Source organism: Nymphaea colorata, chromosome 9 (assembly GCF_008831285.2).
Source record: "Nymphaea colorata isolate Beijing-Zhang1983 chromosome 9, ASM883128v2, whole genome shotgun sequence".
Lineage (NCBI taxonomy): Eukaryota > Viridiplantae > Streptophyta > Magnoliopsida > Nymphaeales > Nymphaeaceae > Nymphaea > Nymphaea colorata.
The window spans coordinates 2231555-2250416 of NC_045146.1; the positions used below are offsets into that span (position 1 = coordinate 2231555).

The window sequence follows — 18862 nt, forward strand, 5'->3', positions numbered from 1 at the left end:
TTGGAGGAATGCCATAACAAACAGCTTGCACTATTAGTGTCATATGTTTTACCTTAATGTATATGTTATGTTGATACATCAAGCTTTGTAAACCTCAAGGATTTAATAAAAAAAAGTTGTATGTATGTATGTTTTGGTTTTTAGGGAATACAAGGAAAGACTTAAAAGAAGTTACCACGTTTAGTGCAAAATATAGTAATTTGAATTCCACAAAAATAGTTGCAGAAATAAGATGGCATTTATGGTTGATCTAAATTAAGATATATAGGATAGATCCAATCCAGCTCTTAGCCCTCCAAGTTTATAACGTTATGCCCTATGCTTGGCCTTTTGTTTGGTTCATCAATTACTGGAAGAGTTAACCTCGCCAGATCTAGCTTGACTTCGTTTTCCTGTACCCGACCCGTGATCAAACTCTCTCTCTCTCTCTCTCAACCATGGAGTGTAATCACCAAAGTGCCATCGTCTGCCTCAATGTTAAACCCTGCATGCCGGGGTTAGGGTTTATCTGCTCGGGTCTGTGCAGCCATTGGTTATTCAATGGCTGTAGAACCCCAAAAATCCCTCTTCCTCTCAGTGATGTTGTAATGTCCGCCAACATGGTGTACGATTACAGTCATGCGTTGAAGCTCTTCCTCATCTCACCTTTTTCATTTTGGTTGCCCAGGTAGGATGATCAGGAGATGCGCAAAGATGGTGTTGTATGAGTCGATGGCAATTTCCTGCAAATCCTCTTCTTGGTGCCCTCTTAAGCTGCAAAATATCCGTTTCAGAACCCAAGTGGGGAATACCCACGTCGTTTTCTCCACCCTTTCCAACGACGATGACCTCAGTGGATTGGATGACCCGAATTTTCTATCGATCGATGAGGGTTACTACTCGTCTCCGGAGGCAGAAAAGGGTTACGCAAAGGGTTCAGTGAAAACCACAATGGACGATTTCTCTTTTTTAGCTGAGACTGTGCCGGGTAGCGACGGTGGTTTGGAGTCGGCTGAGGGCCGGGAAGTTGGTCCACGTAAGTATTCAAGAGATGCTACATTGATTTCAGATGCAATTTCTGCTGATGGGTACGATTGGAAAAATGAGTCCTTTCTCAGAAGGTTCAGGGAAAAATTGAACGTTTCTTTGGTTATAGATGTGCTTAGACTTGTGAAGAAGCCGGAGCCTTGCGTAAAGTTCTTTATTTGGGCTGGGAGGCAAATCGGCTACCGTCATAGCGGCTTGGCATATAATGCGCTTTTAGATATTTTGATGGATGCTAAAAGAATTAAGATACCGGAGTGTTTCCTATTGGAATTTAGGGATGCGGATGATGAAATTCTTGGTAAGCTTCTTAATATATTGATTACGAAGTGTTGTCGAAATGGAATGTGGAACCAGGCTCTAGAAGAGCTTGGGAGGCTTAAGGACTTTGGTTACAGGCCCACAAAGACTACTTACATTGCGCTGATTCACGTCCTTCTCAAGGCAGAACGCTTGGATTTAGCTTTGGCTGTGTATAACGAGATGACAAATTCAGCTTTTGAAGTGGATCGTTTCACGCTTGGTTGCTTTGTGCGTTCGTTGTGCAAAAATGGTAGATGGAAGGACGCACTCGGATTAATTGATAAGGAAGAAATTGTACCTGATGCTGTTTTGTATACGAAAATGATTCGGGGGTTGTGTGAAGCTTCTATGATGGATGAAGCAGTAGCTTTCTTGCATCGCATGCGTGCAAGTTCCTGTTTTCCTAATTCAGTTACTTATGGGACGATTATAATCGGGTTTTTGAAATCTAGGCAGTTGGGTAGATGTAAGAAAATTTTTAATCAAATGATATCTGAAGGTTGTTATCCGAGCCCTCGTGTTTTTAACTGCTTTATTCACGCAGTTTGCAAATCAGGCGAGTATGCATATGCTTACAAGATGCTAAAGAAAATGTCTGGTGCGGGTCACCACCCTGGATATGTGGCATACAATATCTTGGTCAGTGGAATATGTGCTAAAGAGGATCTTCCAGGTGCTGAAGATATGCAATTGGCTGAAGCTATATATGCCGAAATGCTTGATGCTGGATATGTACTGAATAAGATAAACGTGGAACACATAGCTCGGTGTCTTTGTGGTCATGGAAAGCCTGACAGGGCATACAGAATCATAGGGGAAATGATGTGCAGGGGTTTCATGCCAGAAACAAGTACCTACAACAAAGTGATTGAATTGCTCTGTCAGTCCAAGAAGGTTGAGAAAGCGTTGCATCTGTTTGAAGAAATGAAGAAAATCAACATTGTTCCTAATGTTTTTACTTATACAATCCTGATTGACAATTTTTGCAAGGTTGGACTTCTTCAACAGGCTAGGAACTGGTTCAATGAGATGGTAAGCAATGGTTCTCCTCCAAATGTTGTCACTTATACGGCACTGATACATGCTTATCTTAAAGCAAGACAGGTCTTTGAGGCAAACAAACTTTTTGAGATGATGCTGGCTGAAGGTTGCACTCCAAATATAGTCACATATACTGCTCTTATTGATGGACATTGCAAGGCTGGGAATGTTGACAAGGCTTGCCAGATATATGCTAGGATGCGAGGAAGTGGGAGCATTCATGATATTGAAATGTATTTTGAACCAGGTGCCGCTGACACAGATATGAAACCAAATGTAGTGACTTATGGTGCTTTAATTGATGGTTTGTGTAAAGCCCACAAGGTGGTTGAGGCTAACGACCTCTTGGAAGCCATGTCAAGGGATAGCTGTGAACCTAATCATGTTGTTTACGATGCACTCATTGATGGGTTCTGCAAGCTTGGGAAGTTGGATGAGGCACAAAGTGTTTTCCAACTGATGGGTGCACGTGGGTACAGTCCCAATGTGTTCACATACAGCTCCTTAATGGACAGATTATTCAAGGATAAAAGGCTTGATCTTGCATTAAAGGTCTTATCTAAGATGTTAGAGAATGGGTGTGCCCCTAATGTCATAACATACACTGAAATGATTGATGGTCTCTGCAAAATAGGAAAAACAGATGAAGCTCATAAACTTCTATTGATGATGGAGGAAAAGGGATGCCATCCAAATGTTGTGACTTATACGGCAATCATAGATGGATATGGAAAGGTTGGTAAGGTTTATGTTTGTCTTGATCTGTTGGAACAAATGACCAAGAAAGGTTGTGCTCCAAATCTGGTCACGTATAGGGTACTGATAAACCATTGCTGTGCTGCTGGACTTTTAGATGAAGCACGTAATTTTCTAGATGAGATGAAACAGATATACTGGCCAGAGCATTCAATCGGGTATGGTGAAGTAATTCAAGGGTTCAGTAAAGAATTTATAGCTTCCCTTGGCCTCTTAGATGAGATTACAAGATACAGCTCTGTACCAATTCTACCTGCTTATGGTGTTCTTCTTGATGCCCTCTGTAAAGGTGGTAGGTTGGAGGTGGCTCTTGAATTGCATAAGGAGGTACTGCAGTCCTCCCCTGTGCGTTCATCTTTTTATCGGAAAACATACTCCTCCTTAATTGAGGCCCTATGTTTGGCAACTAAAGTCGAGAAAGGTTTTGAGTTGTATAGCGATATGATAAGCCGAGGCTGCACTCCAGAATTGACAGTCTTAGTTCACCTCATTAAGGGGCTCTGCCTAATGAACAAGTGGAGTGAGGCACTTCAGCTGGCAAGCAGCATATGCAGCATGGTACATATTTCAAACTTTGTTGAACAAATGATTCTCCCAATTCGGGTAACACCAGCTGAAAGTTATCTTTAATGAACTTGTATGACACGCATGAACACACATGCAATATCAAGTTGACCTCACTTTGGTCAACGTACACACACACACACACACACATACACACACATGCACACGTCCCACCACTTACTGTTCTTTTGTAAAAGATGGATTTTACCATGGCCCTTTCAAGAAACTAAGTGGTGGGCATAATGGATATCATGCTAGTTGGCATAAGTGTGACACCACGTAGGCCAGGGACGGGAACCAGATCACCTTAACTAAATTATCAATATTTTTTCTGTGCAATGTAACTGGTAGGTATGATCTTAAGAGCATAACGACAGAAAACACTTTTTTTTTTTACAAAACACGTTCAAAACATTGAAAACAAGCCAGTTGAAAAAGGTACAAAAAGCGTCTTTCTGAAAAAATGCCAAAATGAAAACACACACTTTTTTTTTGCTTTTTTTTTGTTTTTTGGGGTTTTTTTTCACGTTTTCACTTTTTTTTTTCATGTTTTTTACATTGTTAATTACCAGATTGTTATTTTCACATTTATGTTTAGGATCTTTTCTTATTAATTGTTTTAAAATTTGCCCATATTTTCCTGAGATTTTTAACGCTGCCGTGTTATACCCAAAAAAAACCTAGTGATTTAAAACCTGAAAATGATATATGTTGCTATGCTTAAGTGTGATTTTAATATAAACATATATTAGGTCAATCATTTTTGGGTTCTAGATGTGCTTTTCTAATGATAGAAAGATTAGTGGCTTTTAGACAGCTAAAAGTTTGGTATTAGAAAAATCGACATTTTCTTGAAAATAACTTGAATTAGAACATGTTTTACACTAAATTAGTAATCATAAACATGTTAAATGCTGATCTTTTTCTTAAATATTTTGTCACATAAATTTAAGTGGTCTGGTTTTGTCTCTGGCCTAGGTGGTTTGGGGTATACAGGTTCCTCTGTCTCTCTGTCTCTCTCTTTCTCTCTAAATTTAGTGCTGCCCACCGTATGTCCACTTTTTTCCTTTATAAAAGATGAACCACATTCATGGCCCTCTACAAATGAAGAGCGAGTGGTGGGAACTTGGAAGTACCATTTTAATTGGCAATATGAAGTCTCTCGGCACACACACAGACACACCAGGCAAAACATATGTGAGAAAAAAAAGAAGAAAAACAAACTAGTAAATGCATATTAGGCCTGGAATACCTTGGCCAGCCCACTAGATGGTTGTGGACTAGCCAGCTGGCCATTGACTAGGTCGTAGGTAAATCTGGCTTGCCAGTATCCTAGGCAGCAAACAAAGGGGAATGGCTCTCTCTGTTTTATGAGGTGAACAGGTGATGTATTGTGTATTTGAAATTGAAGGAAGCATGATTACTTTGAAAATAGTTTGATAAATGTCGCAAAATCTGGGAGTACATGTGACTTCTGATGGTCATTCATAATGAGTTCGTAAAGTTGGTTGAAGCATTCGTTGGTTGTTTGAATTACAAATTACTGTGTTCCATACAAGTTATCTATTGTAATCTTTGATTTTTAAATTAAATTGTCTTTTTTTGCTGAAGCAGGTGTACACTTGCGTATCCACTTTAAGTTATCCAAATTTTTATTTTCAAGAATGTCCACTGTCTACATTGATGTTATTGTTTTTGCTTTGTTTTTGCTGGACAAATCAAATGAGGCTCGGCTAGACTAACAACTTGTATATGTTATCACAGGAAATCATTTGGCTTCATAACAAAGGAGCTTTTGATCAGAGCTAGATTAGTTTGGCTTCTTCTGATGTTGCTCTGTGGAGAACAAGATGGAAAAGAAGATTTGTTATAGGCTCTGCGGTAGTGTCTGTATCAAAAGGGAGCTGTAGCAATCTCTGTCAAGCACTGTGCTTTTCAATGTACTGCACTTCCTGTCTTGGACCCAAATTCCACGAGACAAATTTGTGCCACATACCATTTTGATGCTGTGTGCCATCTCAGCTGCAATCTTTGGGTTTTGAATGCTGCCTTAGCTTGATGAGTGGGAGTTCAGACAGTGTGGAATAAGATTTAAGGGAAGGCAATTCGGTGGATCGAGTCTTCAAGTTTGTTGGGCCTGGCTCTTTGATTACATGTAGAATACGACGGGCTTGCCTGTTCATCCAGTCTCCTTTGCATGAGAAAGATAAGATGATCTTCGAGAGCAGTGTGCAAGGAGTGCCTTCTACTGACAAGGGATAAACTAGCTAAGGTTTTCAAGCTTGTGTAATGAAGAGGCATATGGGATTATGACCTTACACTGTGTGTGCAGATAAAGTATGATCAGGTTGATCCCTTTATCCTTAATTTTTCCTTTTTTTTTTTTTTACCTGCACCTCTCTATTAACAATGTGTGTTGACAAAAGTTTGTAACTTGTTTCAGGTAACATTATGCATGCCATTTTTAGGGTTAGTGGAGAATAAATACTAAATAGAACTACTGTCGGGCACTGGTGTGTTATTTCCAACATTTTCTGTTACACCTGTTGTAAATAGATGGGCAAGCCTTCATTTTTTGCTGAAGGCTCTTTGTGGAAAAAGGTGCCCTGTAAGATGAGTTGCTATTATTCTCCAGAACTGAAGATACCCTTTCAATTCAAGGTATGGATAACAATTTAAAAGTTTTTACAAGTTTTGACTTGTAAATCTCAGGGACAGAAAATAGTTTCATAAGGTTACTCTGTCATGGTAGATGGTCATTTTTCTTTGGAGAAATTTCTCTATTGTGCTCTTGGACTGGTACTTAATAGATTCATCTATTATAGTTTTCTTTTCCGGAACTGCCTGCTACGTCTCTGAAACTGGTATTCTATCAACTGTGCTGCAAATAAATGCTCATGAAAAATTTTGAACTTTGAACCATTTTGCATGGAGACATCAGTTGAACTCTCACAGATAGTAATTTTGATTGACTTGGTAAATTGGTTTTTGTCAGACTAAATGTGAAAGTTGGATTGGCATTTTCTAAACAGTCAAACATTGAAATTTTCAAGGCCAAGTCTGAAACTGAAATATTACCCAGGTTTTTTTTTTTGTTTTTTTTGAACATTTGATATGATACAGTCATCGTGGGTGGACTATTGTAGTTTATTATTAGAAAAAAATGTTTATTCTCAATACACAAATCTCTTTTGGCATTGCATGATTGTGGATATTGGATGATAATTTGTGCAAGGAACATAAATCCATTGGATTGTGTGCTATCATTCTGAGGTTGATTCATACTGTAAAACCATCATGCAGGGCTCACACATCTCCATCATCATATAGGATGTAGATGTAGGTAAAGAAAGAGTGTAATTGTGGATGTTTATGACATGTATCTGGAAAGGAAACAGGAGTACTAATGTCCTTAGATGATATCTTGTCTCTGCTTATAATCTAACTATCTAAGTAAACATGGTACACCACTTAGGTCCAATTACCTGCATCGGTATGGCAGGTATGGGGCACATGTACTTGGAACAGGTGGGTGCTTTTTGGATCAGATTTAAGTCAGAGCAAATCCAATCTGATAAGTTTAACTAACAAACAGCTTTTTGAAAAAAAATATTCCTTTTTAATCTTCAAAAATTTGGAATTATATACCTCTCAAGAAAGCGAGGGAGTGATGAGTCAGTGCCAGATCTGACAGAGCTAATCTAAGCCATTGAAAGGGTATTGTATTATGTTAGAATATGTTGTTGTGGGAACCGGGGCCATATCTGGACCCGGTTCTATGGGGCGCGGGTACCGAGGCGGGCTCGGTACCCTAGGCGGCTTCTCCTCTCTCCCTCTATATATTGTCACTTATGTGTAAGTGTTGAATTAAGTGGAATAACATTTTTCTCTCTCCTAGGGTTGCGGTTGTGCACCTAGGTTAGAGCTTCTCCTTGGTTTTTCACCTCTCTTTGAGGTTTTCCACGTATATTGTGTGTTCCTTCTCTTTCTCTCCATCTTGGTGTGTGTTTCTACATGGTATCAGAGCCAACGCGTGAGAGATCGTTGGTGTGATAGTCGTGTTTCCTCCGGGTTTTTTCTCTGCCGCTGCTGCGCCGTCGCTCCCTGCTGCGCCGCCGCCGTCCAGTGCTGCCAGCTGCGCCGCCACCGTCCAGCGCTGCCAGCTGCGCCGCCACCGTCCAGCGCTGCCAGCGGCGCCGCCATCGTCCGGCGCGGTTGTTCTCTGCTGCGTTGCCGCTGTCCATCACTGCCGTTGCCCACTTCAGCGCCGCCGCCGTCCCGCGCCACCGCTGCCCATCGCCGTCGCCGTCCATCGTTCTCAGCGCCGCCCAGGAACGTCGCCGTCCATCGTTCTCAGCGCCGCCCAGGAACGTCCCGTCGCCTCTGCCTAGTTCTCGCCGCTGTGCCTCTTGTTGCTGTGTGCGTGTTTGTGATGGCAGACGCGATGGGGACTCAAAAAGATGCTGTTCTTGACGCGGGCAGCGCTTCCAAGACTGAGAACGTGCCGATCCAGGTCACCTCCATCCGTCTGACCAAGGACAATTACCTATCTTGGTCTGCCGCTCTCGAGATTGGGATTACTAGCCGTGGGCGTCTCTCTTACATCACTGGCGACAAACCTGCGCCCATCAAATCTGATCCTCATTGGGCAACGTGGGCGTTGGAGGACAGCCAAGTGAAGGTATGGATTATCAGCTCCGTGTCCTCCGATATCCAGCCCCTCATTCTGCGGAAGCCGACCTCTTTTGATATGTGGACTGTGCTTGCGAAGATGTATGGTCGCAAGAAGAGACATTTGCGCACCTATCAGATTAAACGCAGTATTTACTCCCTGACACAGGGTGATTTGTCTGTTGCTACCTTCTATGCTGCCCTGAAGACCAAATGGGAGGAGCTAGATTATCATGTGACTGATGAGTGGAAGTGCGGTTCAGATCATTCGAAGTGTGGTTCAGATCATTCCCTCTACTGGGAAAAGGAATGGATGGACCGTACGTTTTTGTTTCTGGGAGGCCTGCGGGATGAATTTGAGTCTATTCGTAGCCAGATTCTTAATGGTGATGAAATTCCGGGGATAGAGGAAGTATATGCCCGAGTTGAGTCTGAAGAACAACGTCGCCAGGTGATGCATCTTGACACCGGTCATGGCCCTTCTGCCTTTGTCAGCCGTGCCTCTGGGACTGGGCAACGTCCTGCCCGGCATTGCACTCATTGCAACAAGTTGGGGCATTCGGTGGATTTCTGTTGGGATCTTCATCCCGAGAAGAGACTGGTCAGAGGTCGTCCTCCCTCTGGCAAGCGTAGCCCTTCTGTGTCTGATTCCAGTCAGAGCAATTCTTCTAGTGGTGCAAAGTCCAAGCTGTCCCCTGCTCAACTCAAGGAGCTACAGGTGTACATCAGCCGCCTATCTACTACCCCTGAGGAGTCCTCCACGTCTGAAGGGGCTCAGCTAGCCCAAGCCCTCGTTGCCTCGACTGATCAAGGTAACCCTTCTCTTGGTGATTGGATTGTTGATAGTGGAGCCACTCACCACATGACAGGGGACTCTAAACTCTTTCAAGAATATCAACTTTCCTCTGGCAAGCAACGCGTGTCTATGGCAGATGGGTCATCTATCTCTGTGGCTGGGAAAGGGAGCTTGTCCCTGTTGAACAAATACCGTCTCCACAATGCCTTGCATGTTCCAAATATTCCTGTGAACTTACTCTCTGTCAGCAGTATTACTAAATAATTAAACTGTAATCTGATTTTCTCTGCTGATCACTGTTCCCTGCAGGACTTGGTGACGGGGAAGAAGATTGGGATTGGTTCGGTTACTGATGGGCTCTACAGATTGCCGGTGCAAGTTGCTTCAGCATTGATTTCTGCCACGAGTGGTCACTTGTCTGGTGTGAATGATAGATCTACTGTTCTGCGATGGCACGAGCGTCTTGGACATCTCCCATTTCAGTTAATAAAGAAGTTGTTTCCTCATTTGTTTGCTTCTGTCTCCATTGACTCCTTCGCTTGTGAAGTGTGTCAATTGGCTAAACATGTCAGGGCTTCGTACCCTATTTGAATAAAACCACTCATCCGTTTGCCTTAGTTCATTCCGATGTTTGGGGTCCTTCTGGAGTACCCACGTGTGGTGGTTGTCACTATTTTTTGACCCTTATTGATGATTACTCTAGATGTACGTTCGTGTACTTATTGCGAGACCGTAGTCAGGTTCCAGCAGTTGTGAAAAACTTTGTTGCCTTTGTTGAGACTCAATTCCATACAACTGTTCAAGCTTTCCGTACGGATAATGCTAGGGAATATGTCTCTCAATCCCTTGATGAGTTCTTGAAAGGCAAGGGTATTGTTCATGAAACCTCTTGTAGTTATACCCCTCCTCAAAATGGTATAGCTGAACGTAAAAATCGTCATCTTTTGAATGTTACCCGGGCCATTATGTTCCAACGCCATGTCCCGAAGCGGTATTGGGGTGATGCACTTCTCACTAGTGCACACCTCATTAACCGTATGCCTACTAGGGTGTTGGATGGTCAGTCTCCTTATTCTACCCTGTGGCCCACTCAGAATCCATGGCCTCTTACTCCTCGTGTCTTTGGGTGCAGTTGTTTTGTGCATAATCATAGCCCTACTCTCAAAAAACTTGATCCCCGATTTATTAAAGGAGTTTTCTTGGGGTACTCTTCCACTCAGAAGGGGTACAAATGTGTGGATCCCACTACTTCCAAAGTGTATGTTTCGAGGGATGTCACATTTCATGAACATGAGTCGTATTTTCCGGTGAATCCTCTTCAGGGGGAGTGTATTGGGAACAAAGGGGAAGAGTATTCCTCTAATCAGCTGATTCAGTTTATAGAGTTTTTGGACTACAAGGTTAGTCCCAGTGTGATTGACACGGTCACGGTCAGTAATGAGAAGGGCAGTTATATGGAAGGGGTCATGGTGGATGCTCAGCCCACTGTTGCCAGGGATCACTTGTTTGGCCAGGTTTATGTCAGAAAGGAGAAAGCTACAGTGGAAGATGCTGGTGATGAGGATAGAACCAATCCCAATCCTGTGATCTCCCTGGATGACCCAAGTCCATCGAATGGAGAGCTCCCCATTGCTTTGCGCAAAGGCACCAGGTCATGTACTTCTCACCCTATTCAGAGATTTGTTTCTTATGCTAAGCTCAGTACAAATTACAAATGTTTTATCACAACCTTATCCAAAGTTGTTATTCCCAGGTCGGTGGATGATGCTAAGGATGATCCCAAGTGGTTACATGCTATGACGGAGGAGATGGGTGCGTTAGCTAAGAAGAAAACATGGGAAGTGGTTGATATCCCTAAAGGGACACACTTAGTTGGCTCTAAGTGGGTGTACAACGTGAAGTATAAACCTGATGGCACTGTAGATCGATATAAAGCTCGTCTGGTTGCAAAGGGGTTCAGCCAGAAGTATGGGATTGACTATCTTGAGACCTTTGCCCCTGTTGCAAAGTTGAAGACCGTGAGGGTTATTCTTGCTCTTGCTGTGCACAGGAAGTGGCGCATGGACCAGCTTGATGTTAAAAATGCATTCTTGAACGGCCATCTGGAGGAAGAAGTCTATATGAGCATGCCTCCCGGGTATGTTCAAGAGGGAAAATGTTGTCACCTCAAGAAAGCTTTGTATGGCTTGAAGCAGTCGCCTAGAGCTTGGTTTGAGAGACTAAGGATCGTTATGAAGTCTACTGGGTACAAGCAAGGAAATGGAGATCATACCTTATTCATAAAGCAGAGAGATGGTCTGGTGAGTCTTCTCCTTGTCTACGTTGATGATATGATTGTCACTGGCAGTGATGAGGAAGAAAACAGGAAGATGAAGGAGAGATTAGCTAAAGAATTCGACCTCAAGGATCTAGGTAAACTGAGATACTTTCTGGGGATAGAGATTGCTCGATCAGAGACAGGGTTGGTTATGAATCAAAGGAAGTACACTCTTGACTTACTAAAGGAGACAGGTAAACTTGGTTGTAGGCCCTATCTTACTCCTATGGAATCGGGGACTAAGATAAGTATCAAGACAGACACTATTCTGGATGAGGAAGGAAAAGGGCGATATCAGAGGCTAGTAGGTAAGCTTATCTATCTTACTCTAACTCGCCCTGATATCACGTATGCGGTAAATGTGCTAAGTCAATTTATGCATGCTCCCACGGATTGTCACTGGAAGAGTGCAGAAAGAGTGTTGGGATATCTAAAGAATGACCCAGGAAAAGGACTGCTGTATACTCGACAAGACAAACTTACTATTGAGGGCTACTCAGATGCAGATTGGGCAGGTTGCACTGACACAAGGAGGTCCACTACAGGGTATTGTATCTTTCTTGGAGGTAACCTAGTTGTTTGGAGAAGCAAGAGGCAAGAAGTGTGTTCGAGGTCTAGTGCAGAGGCTGAGTACAGGGCTGTTGCAATGGGAGTTACAGAGATGCTGTGGCTGAAGATCTTTTTGACTGATATTGGTGTGGAACTGGAAGATAAAATGAAGATGTACTGTGACAACAAGTCTGCGATTAATCTTGCCAATAATCCAGTTCTACATGACAGGACCAAACATGTGGAGATTGATCGTCACTTTATCCGGGAACGCATTGACTCAAAGGAGCTGATTCTGCCATATATGAAGTCTGAAGATCAAGTTGCAGACGTCCTAACTAAAGGGCTTTGTACTTCTTCATTCGAAAAGAATGTTAGCAAGCTTGGCATGTTTGACATGTATGCCAAGCTTGAGGGGGAGTGTTAGAATATGTTGTTGTGGGAACCGGGGCCATATCTGGACCCGGTTCTATGGGGCGCGGGTACCGAGGCGGGCTCGGTACCCTAGGCAGCTTCTCCTCTCTCCCTCTATATATTGTCACTTATGTGTAAGTGTTGAATTAAGTGGAATAACATTTTTCTCTCTCCTAGGGTTGCGGTTGTGCACCTAGGTTAGAGCTTCTCCGTGGTTTTTCACCTCTCTTTGAGGTTTTCCACGTATATTGTGTGTTCCTTCTCTTTCTCTCCATCTTGGTGTGTGTTTCTACATATTATATATATATATATATTCCTCATGCTGTCTGCCTAGCATCAGGAATTTGTCTCATTGCAATTGTCCGATTGGTCTGTATTTTTTTTTTCCTTTCTTTATGTATATATATAAGATGTAGCTATAGCTGTACCCAGCCATATATCTCCTCATACCTTTCCTACCCACACCCACATTTATTTGATTTAGCTTGTAAAAGACTAGCAACCTCCAACAGAAAAATTTCACTGCCTCCTAGGCAGATATGAACATAGATCTCCTGGGAGGGATGATATCTTGTTGAACATTATATTCAATAACTTATGGTAGAAGCAGTATTATGTTATAGTAAAATTACTTATGATATATAGGATGTAAAGGTAGGTAAGGAATTTGGGTGGGAGTGCACTATTTGATGACTGTAACATGCTTCGGGTAAAGCAATTAACTAACAAACTGCTTTTTGAAAAAAATATTCCTTTTTAATCTTCAAAACTTTGGAATTATATACATCTCAAGAAAGAGAGGGAGTGATGAGTCGGTGCCAGATCTGACAGAGCTAATTTAAGCCATTGAAAGGGTATTGTATATGTTTGATTTCATGATTATATATATATATATATATATATATATATATATTCCTCATGCTGTCTTCCTAGCATCAGGAATTTGTTTCATTGCAATTGTCCGATTGGTCAGTGTTTTTTTTCCCTTTCTTTATATATATATATATATATATAAGATGTAGCTATAGCTGTACCCAGCCATATATCTCCTCATACCTTTCCTACCCACACCCACAATTATTTGATTTAGCTTGTAAAAGACTAGAAACCTCCAACAGAAAAATTTCATTGCCTCCCTAGGCAGATATGAACATAGATCTGCTGGGAGGGATGATATCTTGTTGAACATTATATTCAACAACTTATGGTAGAAGCAGTATTATGTTATAGTAAAATTACTTACGACATATAGGATGTAAAGGTAGGTAAGGAATTTGGGTGAGAGTGCACTATTTGATGACTGTAACATGCTTCGGGTAAAGCAAAAGCTTGAAATGTAATGTCATCAAACGGAACATTGTTTCTGCTTGCAAAAGATCTGCAACCTCTATTCGAATAATGCCATGCTTCAATCTAAGAGTATATGTACATATATATACTGCATCCACCTGACGTCTCTACCTGTTGTCAGTTGACATGCTGCTTAGTAGAAAGTGTTGGAATGTTCCTATTCAGTTTTATTCCTGGTGTGCCTTTTCATCTTATTGATTCATCTGTTTGTTTAATCCTCAGAAACTGTTGTAGTTTCATATTCCTACATCATTCTATTCATTTCTGTAAGAGATATATATTTAGACTCTTGATATCCAATTGGCTCTCTTTTGCTTGTTTATTACTCATCTGCTATGCTGAATTTGATGCTGCACAAATTCAAACGAAAACTTTGTTTCTGTTGCTAATCCAGTGCATATGATAACTCTAGCTTGCTTTTTTTTTGGCTGCTGATCGTGGTTTCAATTTTAATGCAACTGCATCTTTTGGGAGATTGATAGATGGTTCTTTGATGAATATTTTGTAGGTTTAGTTACTTGCTGATGGAGAATCTTTCACTTTACTACATGGAGTCCTAGAACTTCACAATGCCAGGGTATAGTAATTCTTTAATGTATTGTGCATAGGGCAGCCACTACTTCTGTGAGCATTTGGAGCAGGATTGCTGATTGACAAGTTGAGAGCCGAGAAGGTTAATGAACCTCGTGCATTAACTACCTAAGTAGTTTGCCTTAACCAACTCACTTAGTTTGCAATATAAGGTGATTTTTTTCGACTCAAACTTATTTTGTTGAGTATGTACATAAAACAATTGTACATAGCATAGATTTTGGATGCAAGTTTTGTTATGTTTTTTCTGCCTTGACAATTCTACATGCCTCTTCTTTCATTGGTAGCTAAGAAGTAGGCATAGAAAAGGAAGAATAAATCTGTTGATTTAGTCTCACAAATTTGGATGAACATGAAGTAATAGCTCTAGGCTTTCTCTTTCTCTTATCTTTTCCCACATGAACTGTTGAAAAGATCTCATGCTTTTCTATACAGCTGGAGCAGATTAATTAAGTCTTACAAATTTGAAGTTTGAACAAATAATCAAATTATTTCCTGTCCTTCTCTTTTGTATAATTTGAGCTTGTCCTAGATCATGTCTTCTGAAAAAGATCTGAGATTCTACTTGTTAGTGAATCAGTGCATGTATGTGTCTTGAGGCCACGTTGCACTGTAGCAATTAAGGTTGTAGTTTATAGTTGTATGTGTTCTAGTTTATAATTGTATGCATGGGTAGGCTTATGAGTTCATTTAGGGCAAAGTCATGTTCAGAGTGTTATTAGTTGTCATTAAATTGCATTCATAATTTGTGTGCTATGGTATCCAGGATATATGTATATGTAGGATATAATTGGTTGAGACTTGTGTTTGAAGTTAAATATCATTGATTCTAAGTTCAAGATTTTTTCGATGGCTTAAGGTTTCAAAATTTGCACCCTATTCTCCATGGAGAACAAATGAGATTATACATAAATGATAAAACTTGTATACTACTATAAGGTTTGTGCTAGTTGATTAGCTGGTTCAGTTCATACAACCTGGTGCTACTTTCTATTTCAATGCTAATTCAAAAATTGGTTTTTGATGTTAGTGCAGTGTTCACACTTATATATCTGAAGGATTTTTTTGTGTATGATTCCAGTTGCCAATTTTTGTATGATAATTGGTTAGTTTTGTTCATTTTGCTAGGACAGGTAACTGCATGTTCTATCTAATGTGAATTTCATGCATCATTTGTTTTTTTGTTCATATTATTTTAAAATTTAAATGAAGTGAAGTTTTAAACTCAGCTAGTAAAACTGTACGAGTCAATTATTTGTTGAATTTTAAAAGTGTTTAATTTGTTTTTAATTTGCATTTTTTCAATTTGGTTGGCGAATAAATGTTTGCAGATATTGTGTCTGGCAAACCCGATGAGTTGTTTCTCCATCTTCTGGTCCAGTGCTACCTAGTATTGCATAATGTAACATATACTAGGCTATCTTAAGTCAAAATCAACTACTTTAAGAAACTTGTACCAAGAGCTTGCAAAGCTCTTACCATCTGTAGGAGAAATTCAGTTCTATCGTATTCTAGTTGTATCTGTGAGCAAGCGTGCATGTAATTTATATTTAATTGTTATTAGAAGCTCATTCTGAAAACTTTTGAAATCATTTAAATTGTATTTGAACTTTGAATTAAATGCCTATCAGAAATTTATTGAACATGCCTGCAACTTGAATATCTACTAGTACCTCCACCCATTTTGGCAACTAAATTCAAGCAGCACTGGGTCAGAAGACTCAGAACCTAAACTTAAAACAAATTCAGAGCCACCGCTCCAGATGTAAATCTAGTGCTAAAGTACGTGAAAAAGGGTAGCTTCAACATGGTGATGACTAGAAATGTAAGAATGTTTCCTGTTTCCTGCTTCTTTGTGTCATGCATTTTGATATTAGATTTTTAATGCTGCTAGCAAGATGCTCAAGTGAATACTGAATCAACTTGCTTCTCTAGCCTAACTTGCACGTACGTGTGTGTGTGTCTGTGTGCGAAAGAGAAAGAGAGAGAGAGAGAGATTGTCTCCGTGTCACTGCTATCTCTTTATTTGATAGTCAAGGACATTCCTTGCCTGGTAAGGGAGCGGAAAGTATTCACCCCCGTCCCTGCCATTTTACGTTTTGTGTTGATGAGACATAGATAAAAAAAGGTCGGACCTGTGAGGGTCAACTATTTTACTGCACAAAACCTGTGTACAGTAAAGGGCATCATTGCAGATATTGTCATCATGCACGCTGAATGACTTGTTAGTCTTATATGTTGTTTTTTCATGTTTGCAGAGAAAATACTGAACCAGGCATCTTTCCAAGGTTGGTCTAATTTACTATAAAACGCAAATCTGTATTGTCCAAACAGATATGGAAGTGATTGGTCTTGGTTTCAAGCAGTGAATCTGCTCATCGATGTTGTTATGGTGGTAATAATGGTGATGAACAGAATTCATGTTTAATGTAGTTAACCGTGGAGTACGAATAATTTTACCAGCATTAGAATTTCCATTTTATATTATTATGCATTTTTTGGAATCATCAATGTGTATGGATCTCCAGTTCTTTTCTCTTGTTACTAATAATCTGTCTGAAAAGACGCTTTTTTGTCAAGTATGTCAATATGATTAATTATGCATTTGCATGGTTCTTCTCTTGGCAACTCTTAACTTTTTTGTGGATCTCCAGTTCTTTTCTCTTGTTACTAATAATCTGTCTGAAAAGACGCTTTTTTGTCAAGTATGTCAATATGATTAATTATGCATTTGCATGGTTCTTCTTTTGGCTACCCTTCTTCTGCATAATTCGCCTGTTTAGGTATTTGTGATTGTCATAGAGATTTAACGTCGAGATTGAAATTTTGCTCTTGTTGAGTTTAAAAATCTGCCTATTGAATAGTTTACACAATCGAATATCTGTAGATACGTTATTGTCCTCTAACTAAAACATGGTTTTCGAACAGTTGTTTCCCTAGTAGACACCCTCAAGGAGTTTTTTCTTTAAGAATATTATGGTAAAATTGCCTTGCAGGGGCCACCCATCTTTTGGCTATAATCGCAAAGCTGAGCCTGATATTTCTGAATTGCCTTCTAATGTTAGATTCTTCTTTTCTTCTAGAAGATGCTTGTGGTTGTTAAAGGTGGACCCTTGCTTTGAAAGCGAAGAGAAATTTGTTTTCAACCCAATTCAAGAATGTTCATTATTCACCATTGTTCCAGCAGCTCCTCACTGATGTTGGCTTCTTTACCTTGCAGCCTAACTTGCTTCCAGCCATGGCCTAATACTCCAGCATTCACAACATATTAATCAACACCTTGTTCGCGGTTTGAAATTTGTTGGCTCTGGACTTGAATAAATTTCTCAGGTGAGGTTTATACCCATGAACGAATCCATCAAGTATCATATGAATTAAATGAAGGTTGAAATTGGAAAGTCCATAAAGCATAATTATCAGCATTGGTCTTAGTAGTAAGAAAGGTGGAAGCAGTGGAAGAGATGGGAAACGAGACCATGGTGAAGAAAGCTAATGAATCAAAACAAAAAGGAATGAAGAAGAGCAAATGTTTTATTTTAGTTGGTTCGATCTGTTATGATCTACGTCACTCTCTTAGCATCATCTAGCTAGAGTGTAATTGTCCTTTCTGCCCTTTAAATCAGGTGCGTTTCAGACAACGATTGATGTTATCCTTGGTGGAAGTCTTGATAACCTTCCAGGCCCATTATCATTTTCATGATGCAGCCCCCTAGTATCCTCCTCTTCCTCTTTCCCTTATCTAGGACTCCTATGTTTGGTAGAAACCATAAGATTGAGTCTTTCTTTCTTGATTTCAGCCACAGGCAGCGAGCTTGACAGCCAAAGGATTCCAGAGGATGAAAGCTTAATTCTCCATTAATCAAACTGTGAAGCATGCCTTGCTTTTATCTGGATCCACTTTTCATACAATCAATAACAAGAAAAAGGAAATTGTAGGGCAGCGTCTCCCTTTGGAAAGTCAGATTTAATGTTTGGGATCTATCTATTGCTTTTGACTAAGTTGCTTCTAAATTTCTAGTGAATGAGTGTGGATAAAGAAGTGAGGCAATATTTTCGTGTACGACAAGGAAAATGATATCTTTGGCGTTTGTGGGTAGACTTAAATGGCGTTTATTTCACATTGGAAAAGCCACCAATTCAACATGGTCTATCATTAATTTTTAGAGTGAGTTCAGCTTTTTTTTTTCCTAAGGTATTTTGAGTGACACCTCTTCTTCTATTAAGGATGTCCAAGGGACATAGAATAGTTGGTTGGACTGGTGGGCTAGTGAAAGTTTGGTCGCCAATTTGATTATCATAGGCATTACTTTGAATTTGAATTGCAAATGGTAGATTTTTGCTCGCCACCCATGTCTCAAAGCAACCTTAGACTATTAAAGTAGGGAAAAAGGGAGAGGGATTTCAACCTCATCAGGGTATCATCCTCTCTAACTACTTTATTTGGCTAGGACTGATAGAAGTTCATTAACTAACAATAGATAAATACG

At 40.4% G+C, this 18862-nt stretch overlaps 1 protein-coding gene across 9 annotated transcripts; it reads left to right on the forward strand.

Moving 5' to 3' along the window:
• Nucleotides 1-449: 449 nt before the first annotated feature.
• LOC116260376 (pentatricopeptide repeat-containing protein At1g06710, mitochondrial-like) lies at nt 450-18315 on the forward strand. Of its 9 annotated transcripts, XM_050079518.1 has the most exons (9): nt 460-496; nt 668-3681; nt 5452-6034; nt 6131-6348; nt 14293-14527; nt 16634-16663; nt 17596-17705; nt 17999-18087; nt 18173-18315. In XM_050079518.1, the coding sequence occupies exons 1-3, from the start codon at nt 475-477 to the stop codon at nt 5494-5496; spliced, it is 3081 nt and encodes a 1026-aa protein (XP_049935475.1). In that variant the 5' UTR covers nt 460-474; the 3' UTR covers nt 5497-6034; nt 6131-6348; nt 14293-14527; nt 16634-16663; nt 17596-17705; nt 17999-18087; nt 18173-18315. The 9 variants fall into 9 exon arrangements, with proteins under 9 accessions (XP_031494541.1, XP_049935475.1, XP_049935474.1 ...); XM_050079517.1 differs by having other exon boundaries at nt 17596-18087; XM_050079516.1 differs by having other exon boundaries at nt 17999-18315.
• Nucleotides 18316-18862: the final 547 nt, after the last annotated feature.

Bases quoted from the DNA above. Each gene is read 5' to 3' on its own strand.
- LOC116260376 (XM_050079515.1), top strand. From the start codon at position 475: ATGTTAAACCCTGCATGCCGGG. The intron at 497-667 runs GTTAGGGTTTAT...TTGGTTGCCCAG, and splicing joins GTTAAACCCTGCATGCCGGG to GTAGGATGATCAGGAGATGC. The intron at 3,682-5,451 runs GTACATATTTCA...ATGTTATCACAG, and splicing joins CAAGCAGCATATGCAGCATG to GAAATCATTTGGCTTCATAA.